The sequence below is a fragment of the Oncorhynchus mykiss genome, chromosome 1 (assembly GCF_013265735.2).
Source record: "Oncorhynchus mykiss isolate Arlee chromosome 1, USDA_OmykA_1.1, whole genome shotgun sequence".
Lineage (NCBI taxonomy): Eukaryota > Metazoa > Chordata > Actinopteri > Salmoniformes > Salmonidae > Oncorhynchus > Oncorhynchus mykiss.
The window spans coordinates 32,839,445-32,861,412 of record NC_048565.1 but is presented as its reverse complement, the minus strand read 5'-3'; the positions used below and the strand labels follow the sequence as shown (position 1 = coordinate 32,861,412).

Here is a 21,968-nt window from a genome sequence, read left to right as displayed (position 1 = left end):
ACAGACTGATATTCTGCAAAAGGTACATGGATTGGACTGCTGAGGACTGGGGTAAAGTCATTTTCTCTGATGAATCCCATTTCCGAATGTTTGGGGCATCCGGAAAAAAGTGTGTCCGGAGAAGACAAGGTGAGCGCTACCATCAGTCCTGTGTCATGCCAACAGTAAAGCATCCTGAGACCATTCATGTGTGGGGTTGCTTCTCAGCCAAGGGAGTGAGCTCACTCACAATTTTGCCTAACAACACAGCCATGAATAAAGAATGGTACCAACCCATCCTCCGTGAGCAACTTCTCCCAACCATCCAGGAACAGTTTGGTGACAAACAATGCCTTTTCCAGCATGATGGAGCACCTTGCCATAAGGCAAAAGTGATAACTAAGGTGGTCAATCAAAAACCCACAAATTCTGACAAACTCCAAGCATTGATTATGCAAGAATGGGCTGCCATCAGTGGCCCAGAAGTTAATTGACAGGGTGGATTGCAGAGGTCTTGAAAAGAAGGGTCAACATTGCAAATATTGACTCTTTGCATCAACTTCATGTAATTGTCAATAAAAGCCTTTGACACTTATGAAATGCTTGTAATTATACTTCAGTATTCTGACAAAAATATCTAAAGACAATGTATCAGCAAACTTTGTGAAAATTAATATTTGTGTCATTCTCAAAACTTTTGGCCACGACTGTACAGGAGGGGACTGAGCACGCACCCCTGAGGGGTCCCTGTGTTGAGGATCAGTGTGGCAGATGTGTTGTTACCTACCCTTACCACCTGGGGGCTGCCCGTCTGATGGAGGACAAGAGAGAAGGAAGACAAGAGATAGAAGAGGACATGGGATAAAGGGATATTTTGTCACCTTTGACCCCATCAGAGAATGTCCCGGGGGGGCAGGGAGAGCAGGTAGCAGTGTCGTTGTTATAGAAACCAGGGTTGCACGGTGGGCAGGGCTCACGGTCACCAGAGGGGGGCAGTGTTTCAGCCCCGGCCACGTCCACCAGACAGATCTGAGGCTCCACCCACCTGTAGGTCACCTGTGTCTGAAACCACACACACAGAGACAACATGGAGGATGAGGAAACTAACCATACAGAGAGCAAACATGGAGGACACAGACACTGAATTGTAGGGATACTGGCGCTAGAATGGCTAACCCCTGCATAGGCACTTGTGTCGATCAAAAATGATTAGACAGGTATAAGCAATCTGGCAATAATGGATGTGGTATTGGGAGGGTGAGTTAGTCTTCTCACCTTGCCCTCAAGGTCACAGGGGGTGTGGATCTGAAAGTAATCCTTCTTGGAGCATGGTGGTCTCGCTTTGCACTCAGCTGACCCCTCCGCTGGAAGAGAGAGGGAAAGAAAATGGGGACAGTGAAAGAGGGAGAGATGTTTAAAAGATAATGAACTGCAGTATAACCAATAAGCTGCTCAAATTCATGTTCTAACTCTAATAAGACAAGTTGTGTATAGGTGTCTGCATCTAGACATGTCTGCATGCTTATGTTCCTGTGAACCTACGTGCATAGAGTGTTGTGGTGTTGCAGGGGGTACAGGAGCTGGCTCCGTGGCCAGAGTGGGTGTCTCTGGGACAGGGCTGACATGAGGAGGAGCCTGGGGTTTGGCTGAACGTCCCTGGTTTACACGGGAAACACTCTGACGCATACGCCACTCCTAAAGAGAGAAAATAACACTTAAGTACATAGGGGAAGTGGCATGAACAGCTACAATAAATACACAAACACACACACGGTAGTCCTACCCTCTATGTGGACGTTCTTCAGCAGAACAGGTTTGACTACTTTAGCTCCAATCAGGATCCCTGCTGTCCTCCAGTACAAGATGTTAGTGCCAGACTTCAGATTCACCTTGAACACACCCATTAGAGACCTGGGTTTAGAATGCCCTTCTACACAGAGATACGACCTGAAAGCATCCCAATACATGACATTTGATGGTGCTGTAACCTCAGAGGCTGTCTAACCCTTTAGACCTGAGACACTCCTGATTCAATGAGTCAAGGGCTTGGTGATTAGTTAACTAGTGAAATCAGGTGCGCTAGTGCTGGGCTAAAACGAAAGCTTGCACTCAATTTGGGTCTTGAAGACCAAGACTTAGAACTTAATTACAAACAAACACAGCTCTTACAGTGTGTGTGGCCCACTCCCCGTGACTGGTAAGCTTGAGCCACTTCTTATCAGCAGTCTGGTCCATCTCCTGACACTGGTCATTCTGGATCTGCCAAGCAACGAGAACATCAACCAATCAATCAATATTTAAATTAGTGAATATCACTTCAGCATATTTATAGCGCTACTTCGTCAGGAAGGTACTGCAGAGAAGAATTTACTCTCACTAACTAGCAGATACCATAGGATTGAGAGAATGAAGTAGAAGACTCACAAAGAACTCAAAGAAGAGGTTGCCGTCTGGGTACTGGTAGTCAAAGGAGACTGATCCCGGTTTCTTCAGATGGACAGCATAGATCAGAGAGACAGTACACTCATCTCTGTTAGACTCCAGGTAACTACCCTGCGGAAACCACGTCGAACTGGACACACACACACAGCAGAGATTAATGAGATGTATGCAAGAACTGCAACGACACCATGATTTAAAAATCATAAGCTAAACCGCTCCCCTTCCCACACCTGTTGCAGGTACTGCTGTCGTCTCCATGGGGACCATTGTCAAGGTAAGTTGCTAGGGAGCTGAACCCGCTGGGGATGGTTTCCCAGTCATCAAATCGAATACCGCTGCCCAGAGAGTAGGTACCTGCTGCACACTGAGTACACTCCTGGGCAGACATCTCCAGAAACTCCCCCGCCTCACAGGAAAATGCTGGGGGAGAGAGACGGGAGAGAGTGGACATTTCATGGAAAAGATAAGTGAAGTATACCACCAGCGGAACCTGTCATTCAGGGCAAGTGGGGCAAAGCACGACCTGTTTAGCTAAAATATAAATATATACAGTACCAGTCAAAAGTTTGGACACACCTACTCATTCCAGAGTTTCTTTATTTTGACTATTTTCTACATTGTAGAATAATAGTGTAGACATCAAAACTATGAAATAACACATATGGAAAAATTGTTAAATCAAAATCTATTTCATATTTGAAATTCTCGGTGACAGCTTTACACACTCATGGTGTTCTCTCAACCAGCTTCATGAAGTAGTCACCTGTAAAGCATTTCAAATCAGTAGTGTTGTGACAAGGTAGGGGTAGTATACAGAAGATAGCCCTATTTGGAAAAAGACTATGTTATGGCAAGAACAGCTCAAATAAGCAAAGATAAACGACAGTCCATCATTACTTTAATACATGAAGGTCAGTCAATACGGAAAATTTCACGAACTTTGAAAGTTTCTTCAAGTGCAGTCGCAAAAAACATGAAGCTCTATGATGAAACTGCCTCTCGAGGACCGCCACAGGAAAGGAAGACCCAGAGTTAATAAGTTCATTAGTTACCAGCCTCTTCACAGAGTTCAAGTAAGACACATCTCAACTGTTCAGAGGAGACTGTGTAAGTCAGGCCTTCATGGTCAAATTGCTGCAAAGAAACCACAACCAAAAGGACACTCGGGCTCCCGAGTGGCACCGAGGTATAAGGCACTGCATCTCAGTGCAAGATGCGTCAGTACAATCCCTGGTTCGTATCCAGGCTGTATCACACCCGGGTGTGATTGGGAGTCCCACAGGGCGGCAAACAATTGGCCCAGCATCGTCCGGATTTGGCAGGGGTAGGCTGTCAATGTAAATAAGAATTTGTTCTTAACTGACTTGCCTAGTTAAATAAAGGTTAAATACAAATAAATAAGAAGAGGAGACTTGCTTTGACCAAGAAACACGAGCAATGGACATTAGATTGGTGGAAACCTGTCCTTTGGTATGACGAGTCCAAATGTGAGATTTTTGGTTCCAACCACCCGGTCTTTGTGAGACGCAGAGTAGGTGAACGGATGATTTCCGCATGTGTGGTTCCCACATGAAGCATGGAGGAGGTGGTGTGATGGTACTTCGGCATTGACACCGTCAGTGATTTATTTAGAATTCAAGTCAAATCTAACCAGCATGGCCAGCACAGCATTCCGCAGCAATACACCATCCCATCTGGTTTGCACTTAGAGGGACTACCATTTGTTTGTCAACAGGACAATAACCCAACACGCCTACAGGCTGTGTAAGAACTATTTGACCAAGAATCAAATCAAAGTGTATTTGTCACGTTCCCCAATTACAACAGGTGTAGTAGACCTTAAAGTGAAATGCTTACTTACAGGCTCTAACCAATAGTGCAAAAAGGGTATTAGGTGAACAATAGGTAAGTAAAGAAATAAAACAACAGTAAAAAGACAGGCTATATACAGTAGTGAGGCTATAAAAGTAGCGATGCTACATACAGACACCGGTTAGTCAGGCTGATTAAGGTAGTATGTACAGGTAGATATGATTTAAGTGACTATGCATATATGATGAACAGAGAGTAGCAGTAGCGTAAAAGAGGGGTTGAGGGCACACAAAGCAAATAGTCTGGGTAGCCATTTGATTACCTTATGGCTTGGGGGTAAAAACTGTTGAGAAGCCTTTTTGTCCTAGACTTGGCACTCCAGTACTGCTTGCCATGTGGATGTAGAAAGAACAGTCTAGGACTGGGGTGACTGGGGTCTTTGGCAATTTTTAGGGCCTTCCTCTGACACCGCCAGGTGTAGAGGTCCTGGATGGCAGACAGCTTAGCCCCAGTGATGTACTGGGCCATACGCACTACCCTCTGTAGTGCCTTGCGGTCAGAGGCTGAGCCACAATTTCCGTACCAGGCAGTGATGCAACCAGTGCTCTCGATTTTGCAGCTGTAGAACCTTTTGAGGATCTCAGGACCCATGCCAAATCTTTCTCGTTTCCTGAGAAGGAATAGGCTTTGTCGTGCCCTCTTCACAACGGTCTTGGTGTGTTTGGACCATTCTAGTTTGTTGTTGATGTGGACACCGATGAACTTGAAGCTCTCAACCTGCTCCACTACAGCCCCGTCGATTAGAATGGGGGAGTGCTCGGTCCTCCATTTCCTGTAGTCCCCAATTATCTCCTTAGTCTTGGCTACGATGAGGGATAGGTTGTTATTCTGGCACCACACGGCCAGGTCTCTGACCTCCTCCCTACAGGCTGTCTCGTCATTGATCAGGCTGTTGTGTCGTCTGCAAACTTTATGGTGGTGTTGGAGTCGTACCTGGCCATGCAGTTGTGGGTGAACTGGGAGAACCAGAGGGGACTGAGCACGCACCCCTGTGGAGCTCCAGTGTTGAGGATCAGCGTGGCAGATGTGTTGCTGCCTACCCTCACCACCTGGGGGCGCCCAGTCCAAGTCCAGGATCCAGTTGCAGAGGGAGGTGTTTAGTACCAGGATCCTTAGCTTAGTGATGAGCTTTGAGGGTAAAATGGTGTTGAACGCTAAGCTGTAGTCAATAAATAGCATTCGCACATAAGTGTTCCTTTTGTCCAGATGGGAAAGGGCAGTGTGAAGTGAAATAGAGATTGCATCATCTGTGGATCTGTTTGGGCGGTATGCAAATTGGAGTGGGTCTAGGGTTTCTGAGATAATGGTGTTGATGTGAGCCATTACCGACCATTCAAAGCATTTCATGGCTACGGACGTGAGTGCTACGGGTCTGTAGTCATTTAGACAGGTTGCCTTTTTTTTTCTTGGGCACTGGGACTATGGTGGTCTGCTTGAAACCTGTTGGTATTACAGACTCAATCAGTGACATGTTGAAAATGTCAGTGAAGACACCTGCCAGTTGGTCAGCACATGCCCGGAGCACACGTCCTGGTAATCCGTCTGGCCCCACAGCCTTGTGTATGTTGACCTGTTTAAAAGGTCTTACGTCGGCTACGGAGAGCGTGATCACACAGTCGTCCAGAATAGCTAATGCTCTCATGCATGCCTCAGTGTTGCTTGCCTCGAAGCGAGCATAGAAGTGATTTAGCTCGTCTGGTAGGCTCGTGTCACTGGGCAGCTCGTGGCTTCCCTTTGTTTTCTGTAATAGTTTGCAAGCCCTGCAACATAACACGAGCGTCGGAGCCAGTGTAGTATGATTCAATCTTAGCTCTGTATTGACGCTTTGCCTGTTTGATGGTTCGTCGCAGGGCATAGCAGGATTTCTTGTAAGCTTCAGGGTTAGAGTCCCGCACCTTGAAAGCGGCAGCTCTAACTTATAGCTCAGTGTGAATGTTGCCTGTAATCCATGGCTTCTGGCTGGGGTATGTACGCACAGTCACTGCATAACCATTTACCCCCCAAAATCAATACTTTGTAGAGCCTCCTTTTGCAGCAATTACAGCTGAAAGTCTCTTGGGGTATGTCTCTATTGGATTGGCACATCTAGCCATTCTTTAAGGCAAAATTTCCCCAGCTCCTTCAAGTTGGATGGGTTCGGTTGGTGTAGAGCCATCTTTAAGTCATACCACAGATTCTCAATTGGATTGAGGTCTGGGTTTTGACTAGGCCATTCAAAGACATTTAAATGTTTCCCCTTTAACCACTCGAGTGGTGCTTTAGCAGTATGCTTAGAGTCATTGTCCTGCTGGAAGGTGAACCTCCGTCCCAGTCTCAAATCTCTGGAAGGCAAACAGGATTCCCTCAAGAATGTCCCTGTATTTAGCACCATCCATCATTCCTTCAATTCTGACCAGTTTCCCAAAACATCCCCACAGCATGATGCTGCCACCACCATGCTTAACTGTGAGGATGATGCTCGTGTGATGAGAGGTGCTGGGTTTGCGCCAGACATAGCGATTTCCTTGATGTCCAAAAAGCTAAATTTTAATCTTATCTGACCCGAGTACCTTCTTCACTATTTTGGGGGAGTCTCCCACATGCCTTTTGGCGAACACCAAACATGTTTCCTTATTTTTTAACCTGTTAGATCTCTAGGGGCGCTATTTCATTTTTGGATAAAAAACGTTCCCGTTTTAAGCGCGATATTTTGTCACGAAAAGATGCTCGACTATGCATATTCATATTCAGTTTTGGAAAGAAAACACTCTGAAGTTTCAGAATCTGCAAAGATTTTGTCTGTAAGTGCCCCAGAACTCATTCTACAGGCGAAACCAAGATGATGCATCAACCAGGAATTAGCAGAATTTCTGAAGCTCTGTTTTCCATTGTCTCCTTATATGGCTGTGATTGCGCAAGGAATGAGCCTACACTTTCTGTCGTTCGCCCAAGGTCTTAGCAGCATTGTGACGTATTTGTAGGCATATCATTGGAAGATTGACCATAAGAGACTACATTTTCCAAGTGTCCGCCTGGTGTCCTGCGTGGAATTCGGTGCGCAATTGCCAGCTGCTCGTACTTTTCCATTTGATATAGGGGAGAAACCATGTGTCCAAGAACGATGTATCAATGAAGAGATATGTGAAAAACACCTTGATGATTGATTCTAAACAACGTTTGCCATGTTTTCAGTCGATATTATGGAGTTAATTTGGAAAAAAGTTCGCGTTTTGAGGACTGAATTTTCGGATTTTTTTTGGTAGCCAAATGTGATGTATAAAACGGAGCTATTTCTAATACACAAAGAATCTTTTTGGAAAAACTGAGCATCTGCTATCTAACTGAGAGTATCCTCATTGAAAACATCAGAAGTTCTTCAAAGGTAAATTATTTTATTTAAAGGCTTTTATGTTTTTGTTGAAATGTTGCGTGCTGGATGCTAACGCTAATGCTAACGCTAATGCTAACGCTAAATGCTAACGCTAAATGCTAACGCTAGCTAGCTACTTTTACACAAATGATTGTTTTCCTATGGTTGAGAAGCATATTTTGAAAATCTGAGATGACAGTGTTGTTTACAAAAGGCTAAGCTTGAGAGATGGCATATTTATTTCATTTCATTTGCGATTTTCATGAATAGTTAACGTTGTGTTATGCTAATGAGCTTGCTGATAGATTTACACAATCCTGGATACAGGGGTTTTTTCATAGCTAAACGTGACGCAGAAAACGGAGCGATTTGTCCTAAACAAATAATCTTTCAGGAAAAACTGAACATTTGCTATCTGAGAGTCTCCTCATTGAAAACATCTGAAGTTCTTCAAAGGTAAATGATTTTATTTGAATGCTTTTCTGTTTTTTTGTGTAAATGTTGCCAGCTGAATGCTAATGCTAAATGCTACGTTAGCCATCAATACTGTTACACAAATGCTTGTTTTGCAATGGTTGAGAAGCATATTTTGAAAATCTGAGATGACAGTGTTGTTAACAAAAGGCTAAGCTTGAGAGCTAGCATATTTATTTCATTTCATTTGCGATTTTCATGAATAGTTAACGTTGCGTTATGGTAATGAGCTTGAGTCTGTATTCACGATCCCGGATCCGGGATGGGGAGATCAGAAAGGTTAAGCAATGGCTATTTTTCTGGCCACTTCCATAAAGCCCATCTCTGTGGAATGCACAGCTTAAAGTCGTCCTTTGCAGCTCCTTCAACGATATCTTTGGTCTCATTGTTGCCTCTCTGATTAATGCTCTCCTTGCCTGGTCCATGAGCTTTGGTGGGCGGCCCTCTCTTGGCAGGTTTGTTGTGGTGCCATATCCTTTCCATTTTTTAATAATGGATTTAATGGTGCTCCGTGGGATGTTCAAAGTTTCTGATCTTTTTTTATAACCCAACCCTGATCTGTACTTCTCCACAACGTTGTCCCTGACCTGTTTGTAGAGCCCCTTCTTGGTCTTCATGGTGCCCCTTGCTTAGTTGTGTTGCAGACTCTGGGGCCTTTCAGAACAGGTGTATATATACCGAGATCATATGACAGATCAAGTGACACTTAGTTAAATAAAGTTCACTTGTGTGCAATTGAATTATGTGACTTCTGAAGGTAATTGTTTGCACCAGATCTTATTTATGGGCTTCATAGCAAAGGGAGTGAATAAATATGCACGCACCACTTTTATTTTTTTCTTTTAAACACGTTTTTTTTTTTCATTTCACTTCGCCAATTTGGACTATTTTGTGTATGTCCATTACATGAAATCCAAATAAAAATCAATTTAAATGACAGGTTGTAATGCAACAACATAGATAAATCGCAAAGGGGATGAATACTTTTGCAAGGCACTGTATGTATACTGTGGCTACGAAAGTAATACTAAGTGTATGTTGTGTAGTAAGCTGGCCCATGTGTCTCACCCTAATAATTTGGTCCCTTTCCCCCTCATAACCTAGCCTACTGTTCTGGCTTGGTGGTACACATGTAGCCTATAGCCTGTTTTAGAGACCTTTCAATGTCTGCTTATATGCCACCTTTATCTATCCTATGGTTCTGACTTGGTGTACAGTCGTGGCGTACAGTCAAAAGTTTTGAGAATGACACAAATATAAATTTTCACAAAGCGTGCTGCCTCAGTTTGTATGATAGCAATTTGTATAATGTTATGAAAAGTGATCAGATGAAATGTGATTAATTGCAAAGTCCCTCTTTGCCATGCAAATTAACTGAATCCCCAAAAAACATTTCCACTGCATTTCAGCCCTGCCACAAAACGACCAGCTGACATCATGTCAGTGATTCTCTCGTTAACAGAGGTATGAGTGTTGACGAGGACAAGGCTGGAGATCACTCTGTCATGCTGACTGAGTTCGAATAACAGACTGGAAGCTTCAAAAGGAGGGTGGTGCTTGGAATCATTGTTCTTCCTCTGTCAATCATGGTTACCTGCAAGGAAACATGTGCCGTCATCATTGCTTTGCACAAAACATGGCTTCACAGGCAATCAACCATTTATCGGATCATCAAGAACTTCAAGGAGAGCGGTTCAATTGTTGTGAAGAAAGCTTCAGGGTGCCCAAAAAAGTCCAGCAAGCGCCAGGACCGTCTCCTAATGTTTATTCAGCTGCGGGATCGGGGCACCACCAGTACAGAGCTTGCTCAGGAATGGCAGCAGGCAGGTGTGAGTGCATCTGCACGCACTGTGAAGAGAAGACCTTTGGAGGATGGCCTGGTGTCAAGAACGGCAGCAAAGAAGCCACTTCTCTCCAGGAAAAACATCAGGGACATACTGATATTCTACAAAAGGTACAGGGATTGGACTGCTGAGGACTGGGGTAAAGTCATTTTCTCTGATGAATCCCATTTCCGAATGTTTGGGGCATCCGGAAAAAAGCGTGTCCGGAGAAGACAAGGTGAGCGCTTTCCTCAGTCCTGTGTCATGACAACAATAAAGCATCATGAGACCATTCATGTGTGGGGTTGCTTCTCAGCCAAGGGAGTGGGCTCACTCACAATTTTTCCTAAGAACACAGCCATGAATAAAGAATGGTACCAACCCATCCTCCGTGAGCAACTTCTCCCAACCATCCAGGAACAGTTTGGTGACGAACAATGCCTTTTCCAGCATGATGGAGCACCTTGTCTTAAGGCGAACAAAACATCAATAATTTGGGTCCATGGCCAGGAAACTCCCCAGGCCTTAACCCCATTGAGAACTTGTGGTCAATCATAAAGAGGCGGGTGGACAAACAAAAACCCACAAATTCTGACAAACTCCAATTATTGATTATGCAAGAATGGGCTGCCATCAGTCAGGATGTGACCCAGAAGTTAATTGACAGCATGCCATTGACATTTATGAAATGCTTGTAATTATACTTCAGTATTCCATAGTAACATCTGACAAAAATCTAAAGACATTGAAGCATCAAACTTTGCGGAAATTAATATGTGTCATTCTCAAAACCTTTGGCCAAGACTGTACAGGAGAGATAACTGTAAGAACGGCCCATGTTCTGAATCCTGTCGCTATACATTTCCAAACTGCTTAACAAATAGCTATTGACTACGTCGGTCTTAGCTCGCTCATTAATGTCTTATGGATGGCCCCTTATCCACTCTTCATTCCCTTATGCAATAGTTTTTACATCTCAATTGTCAGTAGAAACCACATTTGTTTAAGCAAGTCAACCATATCAGCTGTTTTTTTTAAAGCAGTAAATGAGTCTGAATGAACTGTTTCGCTGCCAGACATGGCTCCGCTGATAGCCAGGTGTAGCAGTGGTAAGGAATCACTCCATGGTGCTGAAAAGAAAGCTCTGCTGTTGGGACAGCTTTATGTAGGCCCTAACAGTTTGTGGGCACCGTTTGTCAAAGTTATAGTCTAATTCATGTATTGTTTAGTCTTGTGTTGTGTAGTGGCTTTGCTGGCATGCATCTAAAATAATTAAGTTTGCCCCACCAAAATGTACATGCTAAAATCATCACTGTATACCACTATTTGGAAGCGTTTCAGAGAATGAGAGAGGGGATGTATCAGAGCTTGTTAGAGGTCAGGGATGGTGCAAAACAGGAGATAACATTATATTGGTAAAAGAAAAATGGTAGACCTTCTTTTTACACCAAGGAGAGGGGAAGTAACTGGGTCCATAATTGGGCTGGATACAGCTCAGAGATGTACAACAGCCCTCGGATGGCTTCCCCGTAACCACGGGAACAAACATACTAATCCCCACATCCTGGTGAAAAGGGCTGTGTGGGTGGGGGTGCGTGCGTGGGCGAGGTTGTACAAAGTAGGGGTGTGACATTTAAATGAAATTGGGATTGGTTATGTTAAAAAGAAAAATCCCTAACCTAAAAACATAATTTTTTAAACAAAATTTCAACAAAACTACCACAGACAGGATCAAGGATCATTATCATAAAGACAAAAAAATACCTAGGAGGAGAAGTAGGAGAAGACGAAATGCAAAGGTGGAATTGAGCTACAGTGGCAGTACAGATGCAATGCGGAAAAGGGGAGCACCATGAGACCCAACCCCTTGCTGGCAGCAGTGCAATAAGGGACGGACTGAGAAAATCACAGCGCTGATTACAGAAATGATTGAGGTTGCTGTGCAGCCACTGTCAATTGTAGAGGATGCCGGCTTCAATGCTGCCCTAATGGCTTGTCTAGAAACAGACTACAAGATGCCATGTCGAAAAAGCGTGACGGCCTGGATGGAGAAATGATTGTTCTGAAAGTACAAAGCACGAGCTCTCAAAAACAATACTTGGCTCCCGAGTGGCGCAGCAGTCTAAGGCACTGCATCACAGTGCTAGAGGCGTCACTACAGACCATGGTCCGATTCCAGACTGTATCATAACCGGCCGTGATTGGGAGTCCCATAGGGCGGCGCACAATTGGCCCAGCATTGTACAATTGGCCCAGCATCGGGTTAGGGTTTGGCCGGGGTAGGCCACCATTGTAAATAAGAATGTGTTCTTAATTGACTTGCCTAGTTAAATAGAAGGTTAAATAAAAATAAAACACATTGTTTGACATCTATGAACACGCCGTCATACATCACTGCAATGAGCCATCACATTGAGGAGAAGTGAGAACATGGAGGAGGAGAGCAGAGAATCTTTCTGAGTGGGTTGGGGGCAGAAGTAAGGTCTGGTAGGGTTACCACTAGATAGCACAGCCACAGTCAAAATTGGCTATATTAATGAAAAGAAAAACTAGCTTTTTGTCTTAACTTAAGGTTAGTCATAATGTTAGCAGTGGGGTTTAAAATCACATTTTAAGAAGATAAATTGTAGAAATAGGCAGATTTTATGACTGTGTGGCTGTGGTAATTAATGATTAGTGACTGTTTGTTAGGTAGCGAGGACTGCGGCAAATTGAACTGCATTGTCCCTTAGCAGTCATGCGCAGAACCAGGTCTGAATTGTGATTTTAGTAAGGTGACTTCTGTCACATCCAACAATGAAACAATGCTCTACTCTAGAATTGTCTGGAAGCTTTTCCCCAGGTGTCTGTCTCACTGGCTCAACCAGACGGACTGGGTAGAAAAATGGCCAATCAGGAATTAAATAGAAAAAGAGAAAAGCAGACAGAGGTGAGCTTTTTCCAGAGAACAAAACAAAGATGCACAAAGACCATGCCCTCACATGCTAAACTCACACCATTACTTACCATTAACAGGGGGAGGATTCTCTTGGGGGTATGATATTTATGAATCTGTAACTTTCGCACTCATCATTATTCACGATTTAATCATGATTATCTGTAATCATGGTAGAATCCTCATAAAAAAAATATAAAAAAAAGTGTTCAGAAACATAAAATATTCTATTCTTATTTACAATAAAAGTGACTCCAAAAATAACACAATACAATATTTAACAAGATTTTCTATTGGGTACAACATAATCGGAAACATAACCAAAACAAACTGAAAATGCATCCAACAAGTTTGTAGAGTCACAAGCTAGATGTAGTCATTGCGTGCTAGGGATACTGAACTTTTGACTAAATATAACACACCATAAGTGAATTTGTCCAAATACTTACGACACCTTCGAATGGGGGGACTAGATGCATAAAGTGCTTACATTTCTAAATGTGAAAACACATGTATGAACAAATAAAAAAAGGTGACATTTTGTACTGTCGCCTCGTAAAACATTTGATCTCAAATCCAAAATGCTGGAGTATAGAGCCAAATTAAAAGTTTTAGCTTCACCCTCCATATAAATATGTAGGGGAGTGTCTGTCAATAAAAGCCTTTTCCACAGACATGCATCAGTTAGAGATATTTAGGGAAGCAAAGTCAGGCGCAAGAAGTAAACATATTGAGACCTGTGTGTGTATATGTAAACCTCTGAGGTTATTGGCCTATTGTTCCAGCATGAAGCTAGCTCTGCCCTGTGCTATGACTGGAGCAGAGACAAAGAGCCAATCAGGTCATTGTGGAATACTGGAAGAAATTCCAACCAGCTGATAAGAGGGTGTGAGAAACATCTCTGACACACACACACACAGTACTTACTGCACTCTGTCCCTCGTACAGGCTCGGGCAGTCCGATGCAGGATCCATGGCTCTGAGGGATTGCTACTCGCCATCGCGACCCTGTACTGTCACACTCTGTATATTCATAGTAGTAGTCTGTCTGCAACACAAGAGATAGCATGGACACACAGTGATGGAGAGAAAGAGAGGGGTTGAGTGTGTCTGTGTGTCTTTGAACAGTATGTGAGAAACAGTGAGAGACAGATAAAAGACAGACATGGGGACAGAGAGGTCAGTAAACACGAAGACCACCAAGGGCCCAGAGTTCTCTCTTCACCCCCCCCCCCCATTCCATCACTATGGATACAGGAAACCAAGGCACAGCACACAGTGGGTAAGTGGATGACATAGAAGTTGTCCATAAAAACGGATCCTATCTCAGTATAATGAAGGTAGAAGTTGTCCCTAACCACTGACAACTGTATGTCCAGGCGTAGGAATTTGATGGTTCAGTCTTGCTAAAGGTTCTGAGATTTAAGGTTGAGTTCAAGATTTGCAATTTTCACTGTGAGAACATTGTTGAAGTGTTATATCACACACACAAACATGCTGTGGAGTATGTGGTTCCCCATCATGGTTTGGGAAATCGTAGAGTGAGCATGACTCGTTTAATCACTATTCTGACCATAACGTCGCTTGAATTTGCCAAACCAATGATTGCCAAACCATTGAGTGAAATACAACATGCTTTTTGCCATGTTTAAGGAATGTTGACCTTTTAGAAGAACACACACACACACGTCTGGACACTGTGCTGAAGGGGTCATGTTGTGGGCATCATGGACATGATACATGGCAGATATATGAAGTTGTAGAATCACGCCTAGGCTTTACAGTAACACCATTGTTTCGTCCTCAAAACTGAAGCTATTTGTATCCAACAGCAGTACTGTTTTGATGAAAATTAATGAATGCCACATGCAGACCTGGTTTCACATTATATTTATTTCAAATAATGTATTGCCTTATTTACTACCATCTGTCTTAAACTCTCCCCTTCTCTCAGAAATGACTGATAGCTATGTATCACTGAGATTCATGCCAATCAATAATCAGGGCATAAAGTTTAATTATCTATTCCTCTATACCATGACCCCAACAGAAGTCTATATTCTGCATGCCTGTCATGTGTTACCTGATAGGAGATGTCTGTTCCAGGACAAATCTGAACTGATATCGATCTATACCTCAAGCACTGATATATCAGGTTCTGTCACATGGTGTCAATCTAAAGACATTTCACTAGACCAGGGACTGCCAACCCTTCCTCTGCAGAGCTACTGGGTGTGTAGGCTTTTGTTCCAGCCCTGCGCCAACACTCCTTACATCTAAGCATTTGCTCATCAGGACATTGATTAGCAGAATCAGATGTGTTCTAAAGGGCAAGGCGAGAGCAAATGCATGAATATTTAGTGGCTCCAGGAGGATGGTTGCTCCTAGACTCTATTGAGAGTGGAAGACTGCTCTCTCGTCTCTAACATGTAGGCTCACTTTTTGTAAAAAGTCCCATCACAAGTAAGACTCTTGAATAAACTTCATTTGAATGTACTTTACCTGTTGTCTGCCGATTTTGTCCTTATGTAGGAGGTAATTGGAGACAAAATACCCACAGGGAAGTGTTATTAGCCCTACTTTGAGTATGCTGGTCTGTTTTTATTTTCAATACGGATGCAATTTAATACTGACGCACGTGACCAACACTATGGCCGAGGAATATGGCCGAACCTAAACCACAGCCGATTGTGAGGAAACATGCTTCAGTTGACTACGTTCGGCTATTGTTGACATATTGTGCATCACATGTGATGTGTGAAGAGACTGAAACTACAAGTGACAGAACCTGCCAGCTCTGCAAAAAAGCCAGGTAAACAACACTTTCCTGTGGATATCTCCACCTCCTACCACCAAAAGTACAAACAGCATGTACAACCAGTAAAGTACGTTTAAATATCATTTTATTCAACATTCTGGCTTGTAGAGACTATTGTGGGGGTTTTTAGGAAGATTTTGGTCAGACTGATAATCCATGGAGTAACCATGGCAACAGCCTGATGTTTAGACAATGTTGTCCCTTGATAAATGTAGGTCCAAAATACTTGTTTTCTGGTGGTAGAAATAGTAGTCTTGTGGAAGTGCAGAGCGCAGATTCCACAATGCCCTTGTGAGTCACTGTGACTGGACAGTAGATTGGAGTTTGTGTCCGTCTGAATGTAAAATAAGCCAGGCTGTTGTTGCCAGCCATGTGCTATGGCTCAGAGGTGATGAGTGGAGAGAGCGAGAGAGACGGTGGGAAGGAAAGGCAGCTCCATGCAGGAAACTGATAAGACTCAAAGTCTGCCCTGAGTGTTGAGACAACACAAACCAGAACACTGCGTGCGCACACAAACACACTGCCCTAAGCAATGCAAGTGTCCTAAGCAACAATTCCCCAGAAATCCTGCAGGACAACCTGATTGCATGACTGACAGGTGTTTGGAGAAACAGGATGAGTAATTAGTTGTCAAGGAGGGCATCGCCCTCTCGCTAAGCAGTGTATGTGTGTGATTTATATGTATATAAACATATGAATCTGACCGGAAGTGCAGCGTCATCAATTCATAATCGTATTAGTAATGGTCGGTGGAATGATTACTGTTTAGCGCTCATGTTGTTCTACACAGTAGCTTGTGTGCCCCTGACTCACACTCCTCTTCTGACTCTCTAGTTTAATGGATAAGCTGGTCAATAACACATTATTGTGTTTTCCACTAACATGCATGGACCATTATTAGCCCACGGAAAACACAGCCACTAAAAATAACTCAGACAACACATACATTGGCATCATGACAGTGGATCTCACCTCTGTGCATGGATGTGGTCCCTTCGTCCCGAATGCCAGCCGAAAAGAGAGGAGGAGAGCGCTACCAGCGATAAACCAAGACCGGGAAGGCATAATAGGAACCTGGGAATAGAGCGATGTCAAAAAGCTAAGTAGGCTAAATTTCAGTCATAAAGCAATGGCCTGTTAAACGTTGCGGGTGTTTGATGTCGCAAATGTATAAAATGCTGTCCGAATCACGTCTAGGTTGAAGTGGGTTTCCTTTTTCTCTACCTGCGACCGATGGGTTTGAGATTCTGGTTGTACGTTTGCAATTCGCATCTACCGGTGTTTGACGCGACGGTGACGTCGGTGGTCTGATAAATGCAAGCGGTAGAAGAGTCATTATTACGATGAAACAGCGTTCATGATATGTCGGAAATACGAGCTTCCGAATATAAAAAATATATATTTCAATGGCCCTCCAACTCCTAATAAAAAAATGAGGAAACTCTGGTTTCCTCGTGTTGCGACACTATCATTTGTTTAACTGTATGCTGATTTTCTCTTTCATGGTTGACGCAGCTTGATCATGGCACTAGGAATGCCCACAATTCGTTTCTCTGAGTTTCCGATGTGTCATGAATGCAGCATTACAGTGGTCATACCATTCTTTATACCTCAGTGATTCCTACTGTACATACAGAGCAAAATCAGTGCAGCAGATTTGTATTGAGATTAATTAGAATATTTACCTAACAATTCATTATTTCAAATACAACCATAGTTAGCCTACCTGTCTTTGTAGAATCTATGAAAGCTAGCTTTCACATAGGCTGCACTTTCTAAAATCACTGCCAGGGTTCAGAATTGTGGTTAACTGTATATTTTAACGATTGGCCTTTTCACTCAAGTGAGCACAAAGACTTTAAGTGGTTTACAGTTTCCAATTACTTGATATGGAAATGTATAGTCAGTTCTATAATTATTGGCACCCTTTAAAAATATGAGCGAAAAAAGACTGTAGGCTATAAAATAAATAATACAAATACTGAGCTATAATGTATGCAATTTTTTTTAAATTATATCAATTATATAATGTTATACTAATAAAATTGACCAGAGAAAGAATAATAAAGACATCTTAAAAGGATAGGGGTCAGAATTATTGGCACCCCTGTTTTCGCTAGAGCTCGCCGGCTTGTAGTCCTTACACCCGGAAATGATTTACCTCTGGTTCGTTCAGCCATCCCTATTGGAAAATTAATGGGGAAAGAACAGGGTTTGGGGATTAACGCCTAAAATAAGGTCTGAGGTTAACACAGGTTTAGGAGATCTTATAGGCTTTGTTCTTTGAGATAATATCAGTCAGTTTGCATTACCGTTGTGAATTATGAAGCCTTTATGTGCTTTTATCAAATAGTACATAAATGCTTCAAAATTCACAAAAAGTGATGTAGCTCATGAAGGTTATCTCATAGAATAAAACCTATAAGATCTAAAACCTGTGTTTACCACAGGCCTTATTTTAGGCGTTAATCCCAAAACCCTGTTCTTTCCCCATTAATTTTCCCACGTTTACCACAGGCCTTATTTTCAGCATTTATACCAAAACCCTACAGAAACGCCGTTCATTTCCCCATATGCTTTTACAACGAACCACGGAGGAGTTAGTGCCTACTAAAAGATACCATTACTATTTCACTCTATACTCTAGCACCCTATCCTTGCGAGGATAATGACACGGCCCAGTGGGCACAGATTGTAGTTCAATGTTGGTTGAAAAAAAATAAAAATTCACTTAAATTGACTTTTTGCAAATCCAATCAGTTTTCCACATTGATTCAAGACATCAAAGATTTTTTTGAATGAAATGCGCCCCATCATGAGGCACACCTGGACTCCATAACTACCCAGATTACTCCCCCTTTATCTAGCACTCCCTTAAGGCAGTATTGGTTATGTTGTCTTTTCAGACGGATCTGTTGTTTTGTATGGGTCTACAGTCATTATTAAACTCACTAATTTCACCTGTTTCCTGAATCCCCTGCTTTGCCGTTACAGAATACTGCCTCAACAAATGGAAGCAGCAGTTAATAAGGACATCTCCAAGATGGTCAGTGAACAGGGACACCTACTTCGCCAACACCACAACCAGCTGACACAACTGGGGAAGGCTATGGATGAGGCCCTCCATGTTCTTCAACAGCTCGACAGTCCCAGAGGGGTGTCACCTCCAACAAGCGGAGGATTCTCTACCACAGTTTGACCCAGCGAGCCCGCACACCAGCCCATCCAACAGTCGACCCAGGTCAGCGATGCCTCCCGGACAAATACGACAGCTCTCCCTCAAAATGCTGTGGCTTCCTACTCCAGTGCTCCCTCTATTTCACTCATCAGATGGGATCCCCCACCATGGGGAGGTCCAAGGTTGCCACGGTTATTTCCCTGCTGAGAGGACGGGCGTTGGTGGGGGCTACAGCTGTCTGGAGGAGAGGAGGAGCTGGGTTCCTATAAGGGGTTCATGGTTCTGTTAAGGGGGTCTTCCACCATCCACCGGAGGGCAGAGAGGGAGGTGAGTGCTTAATCCAACTATGGCAGGATGGCCAGACCACAACGGAGTATGCACTCATCTTTGTGACAGCGGATGGAATGAGCGGGCACTCTGCACCATATTCAGAAGAGGATTGCGCGAAGATGACAATCTAACCTTGGACACACTCGTTGCGATGGCCATCTGTCTGGATAACCTTCTTCGGGAACATCGTCACCCCCATCGCCTCTCCTCCTCCTTCATTGTCTGTTCTGAGTGAGAGCCTGAACCCATGGAGGTAGGTGCTCCAAGCAGCTGAGCTACGCCGGACAGGGGCTCTGTCCCTATTGTGGCCAGGAGTGGCCCCAGCTTCAATGGTGTCCAGTACGTCCCAACCCAGGATCCACGAGAGCAGAGGGTTTGCCCCATGATCATGCATCTCCTGTGTTAGGCGTGAGTAATCCATCACTTTTCCCTAAACCTTTTTTAGTATTGATTTCACCAGCTGGCTGTTCCTCATCTATTGTTTCTACAGCTCTAGCGGACTCCGGTGCCACAGGGAATTTTATTGACCAGGCCCTTGCCTCCTCCCTGTACATCACCTTATTCCCGCTCTCCTCTCAGTTTCCGGTCCAAGTGTTGGATTTGCGACCGTTTGGCTCAGGCATCATGACGCACATCACAGCTCCACTCACCCTCACCATGGGACCCAAGCACCAAGAAAGCCTTCCCTTCCTCATCACCTCTGCACCGGTGCACAAAGTCATCCTTGGCCTTCTGTGGCTCCAACTCCATAATCCCACCATCTTCTGGTCAGAGATAGATTACAGCATGGAGATCACGATGTCGGAGGACCTGTTTTCCCACACCCTATTGCTCCACGTTGGTGGAGGGGCCCAGTGAGTGTCTGCCAGCCCATCAATCGGTCCTCTTGTATCGTTGGCCCCGTGTTTTGGGTTGTGGACATCTTCCAGGCTCTGGAGAGGGAACCTGCTCCTGCCCTCTAGAGCGAATTTACATACACATAGGGTCAGAGACCGGTTGCTGACCTGGGCGCACACATCCCTCGCCACTGGACACCCGCACCACTCAATCCCTTTCTGAGAAATACTAGGGGCCTACTTTGGCAAAGAACGTTGCTCACTGTAAACTAATTTTCAGTACATACTGAATCAACATTTTCCCGGTAGGCTCCAGCAGGTAAACTCCTTCCTGTGCCTCAGCATCCCTGGTCTCATCTGTCCATTGATTTCGTCACTGATCTCCCCTCGGATGGTTTCACCACCATTTGGTGGCTGTGGACAGATTCTCAAAATCATGCAGTTTCATTCCCCTCTCTGGTCTCCCTACCACTCCAAGTTGCGGAGGCACTGTTCCAGCAGGTCTTCCATCAATACGGCCTTCCAGAGGATAACGTCAGGGTCAAGGTTAGTCTCACTTTCGGGGTACTGGCCTCAATCTAATTGGCAGGTGGAGAGGATGACCCAGGAGCTGGGGAGGTTTCTGAGGAGTCACTGCCAGGTCCGGCAGGGCCGATTCCTTCCTTGGGCTGAATACGTCCAGAATTCATTGCGACACTCCTCCACCGGGCTGACTCCCTTCCAGTGTGTTCTGGGTTACCAGCCGGCCCTGGATCCTCACCAGACTGACACTCCTCCTCCGGGCTGACTCCCTTCCAGTGTGTTCTGGGTTATCAGCCGGCCCTGTATCCTCACCAGACTGACACTCCTCCACCGGGCTGACTCCCTTCCAGTGTATTCTAGGTTATCAGCCGGCCCTGTATCCTCACCAGACTGACACTCCTCCACCGGGCTGACTCCCTTCCAGTGTATTCTAGGTTATCAGCCGGCCCTGAATCCTCACCAGACCGACACTCCTCCATCGGGCTGACTCCCTTCCAGTGTGTTCTGGGTTATCAGCCGACCCTGAATCCGCACCAGACCGACGCTCCTGCAGTGGATGAGTGGTTCAGGTGCGCAGAGGTATGGAATGATGCTCACCTGAGACTCCAGCGCACCGTCTGAAAGAGCAGACGGATCGTTACCGAAGTGGGGCTCCTGTGTTCCATCCTGGTGACCACATCGCTCTCCACCAGGAACCTCCCACTCCAACTTCCCTGTAAGAAGTGGAATCCTCGGGTTTGTAGGGTGTTCAAGGTCCTCCGGAGGGTCAACGAGCTAACTACCAGATCTTTTCATGTTTCTCCCCTCAGGCCGGTGGTTCCTGGTCCCCTGGCTGATGCCGTCCCCCACGACACCCCTCCCTCTCCCTTGGACATTGAGGGGAGCCCCGCCTATGCTGTGAGATTACTCCTAGACTCCCGACGTCTTGGGGGTCTGCTCCAGTACCTAGCGGACTGAAAGGGGTACATTCCAGAAGAGCGATGCTGGGTTCCGGTGGACGACGTTTTAGATCCCGACGTTATCTGAGAGTTCCACCTTCGCCGATCGGTCTGCTCCTTGTCCTCGGGAGCCGTCCTCCTGGCTGGCGTTGTCCTGCAAGTTGGAGCTGCGTTCTCTGGGGGGGGTACTGTCACGTCTACTCCAGCGCTCAACGTCGTTGGTCTACTAACCACCGTTCCTGGCAACCTATCATTACGCACACCTGCGCCCCATCATGAGGCTCACCTGGACTCCATCACTACCCTGATTACTCCCCCTTTATTTAGCACTCCCCAACATCAATCTTCAGGCAATATTGGTTATCAAATCAAATCAAATTTATTTGTCACATACACATGGTTAGCAGATGTTAATGCGAAATGCTTGTGCTTCTAGTTCCGACAATGCAGTAATAACCAACGAGTAATATAG

At 44.6% G+C, this 21,968-nt stretch overlaps 1 protein-coding gene and 1 long non-coding RNA gene across 2 annotated transcripts in view; one reads left to right on the top strand and one right to left on the bottom strand.

Moving 5' to 3' along the window:
* Positions 1-17,232, bottom strand: part of si:ch211-233h19.2 (endosome/lysosome-associated apoptosis and autophagy regulator family member 2) — a 23,380-nt gene extending 6,148 nt beyond the window's left edge. The window contains exons 1-10 of the mRNA XM_021599112.2: positions 16,917-17,232; positions 16,665-16,766; positions 13,802-13,922; positions 2,652-2,841; positions 2,404-2,551; positions 2,149-2,238; positions 1,763-1,868; positions 1,522-1,674; positions 1,255-1,343; positions 861-1,041 (exon numbers count right to left, since the gene is read on the bottom strand). Of these exons, the coding sequence (XP_021454787.1) occupies positions 861-1,041; positions 1,255-1,343; positions 1,522-1,674; positions 1,763-1,868; positions 2,149-2,238; positions 2,404-2,551; positions 2,652-2,841; positions 13,802-13,922; positions 16,665-16,766; positions 16,917-16,964 (1,228 nt within the window). The 5' untranslated portion in view covers positions 16,965-17,232. The remainder of the gene's footprint in view (positions 1-860; positions 1,042-1,254; positions 1,344-1,521; positions 1,675-1,762; positions 1,869-2,148; positions 2,239-2,403; positions 2,552-2,651; positions 2,842-13,801; positions 13,923-16,664; positions 16,767-16,916) is intronic.
* LOC118964459 lies at positions 16,681-21,968 on the top strand. The gene is made up of 3 exons (XR_005051510.1): positions 16,681-16,795; positions 18,687-21,273; positions 21,368-21,968. It is a non-coding gene; the product is annotated as an uncharacterized LOC118964459 (long non-coding RNA).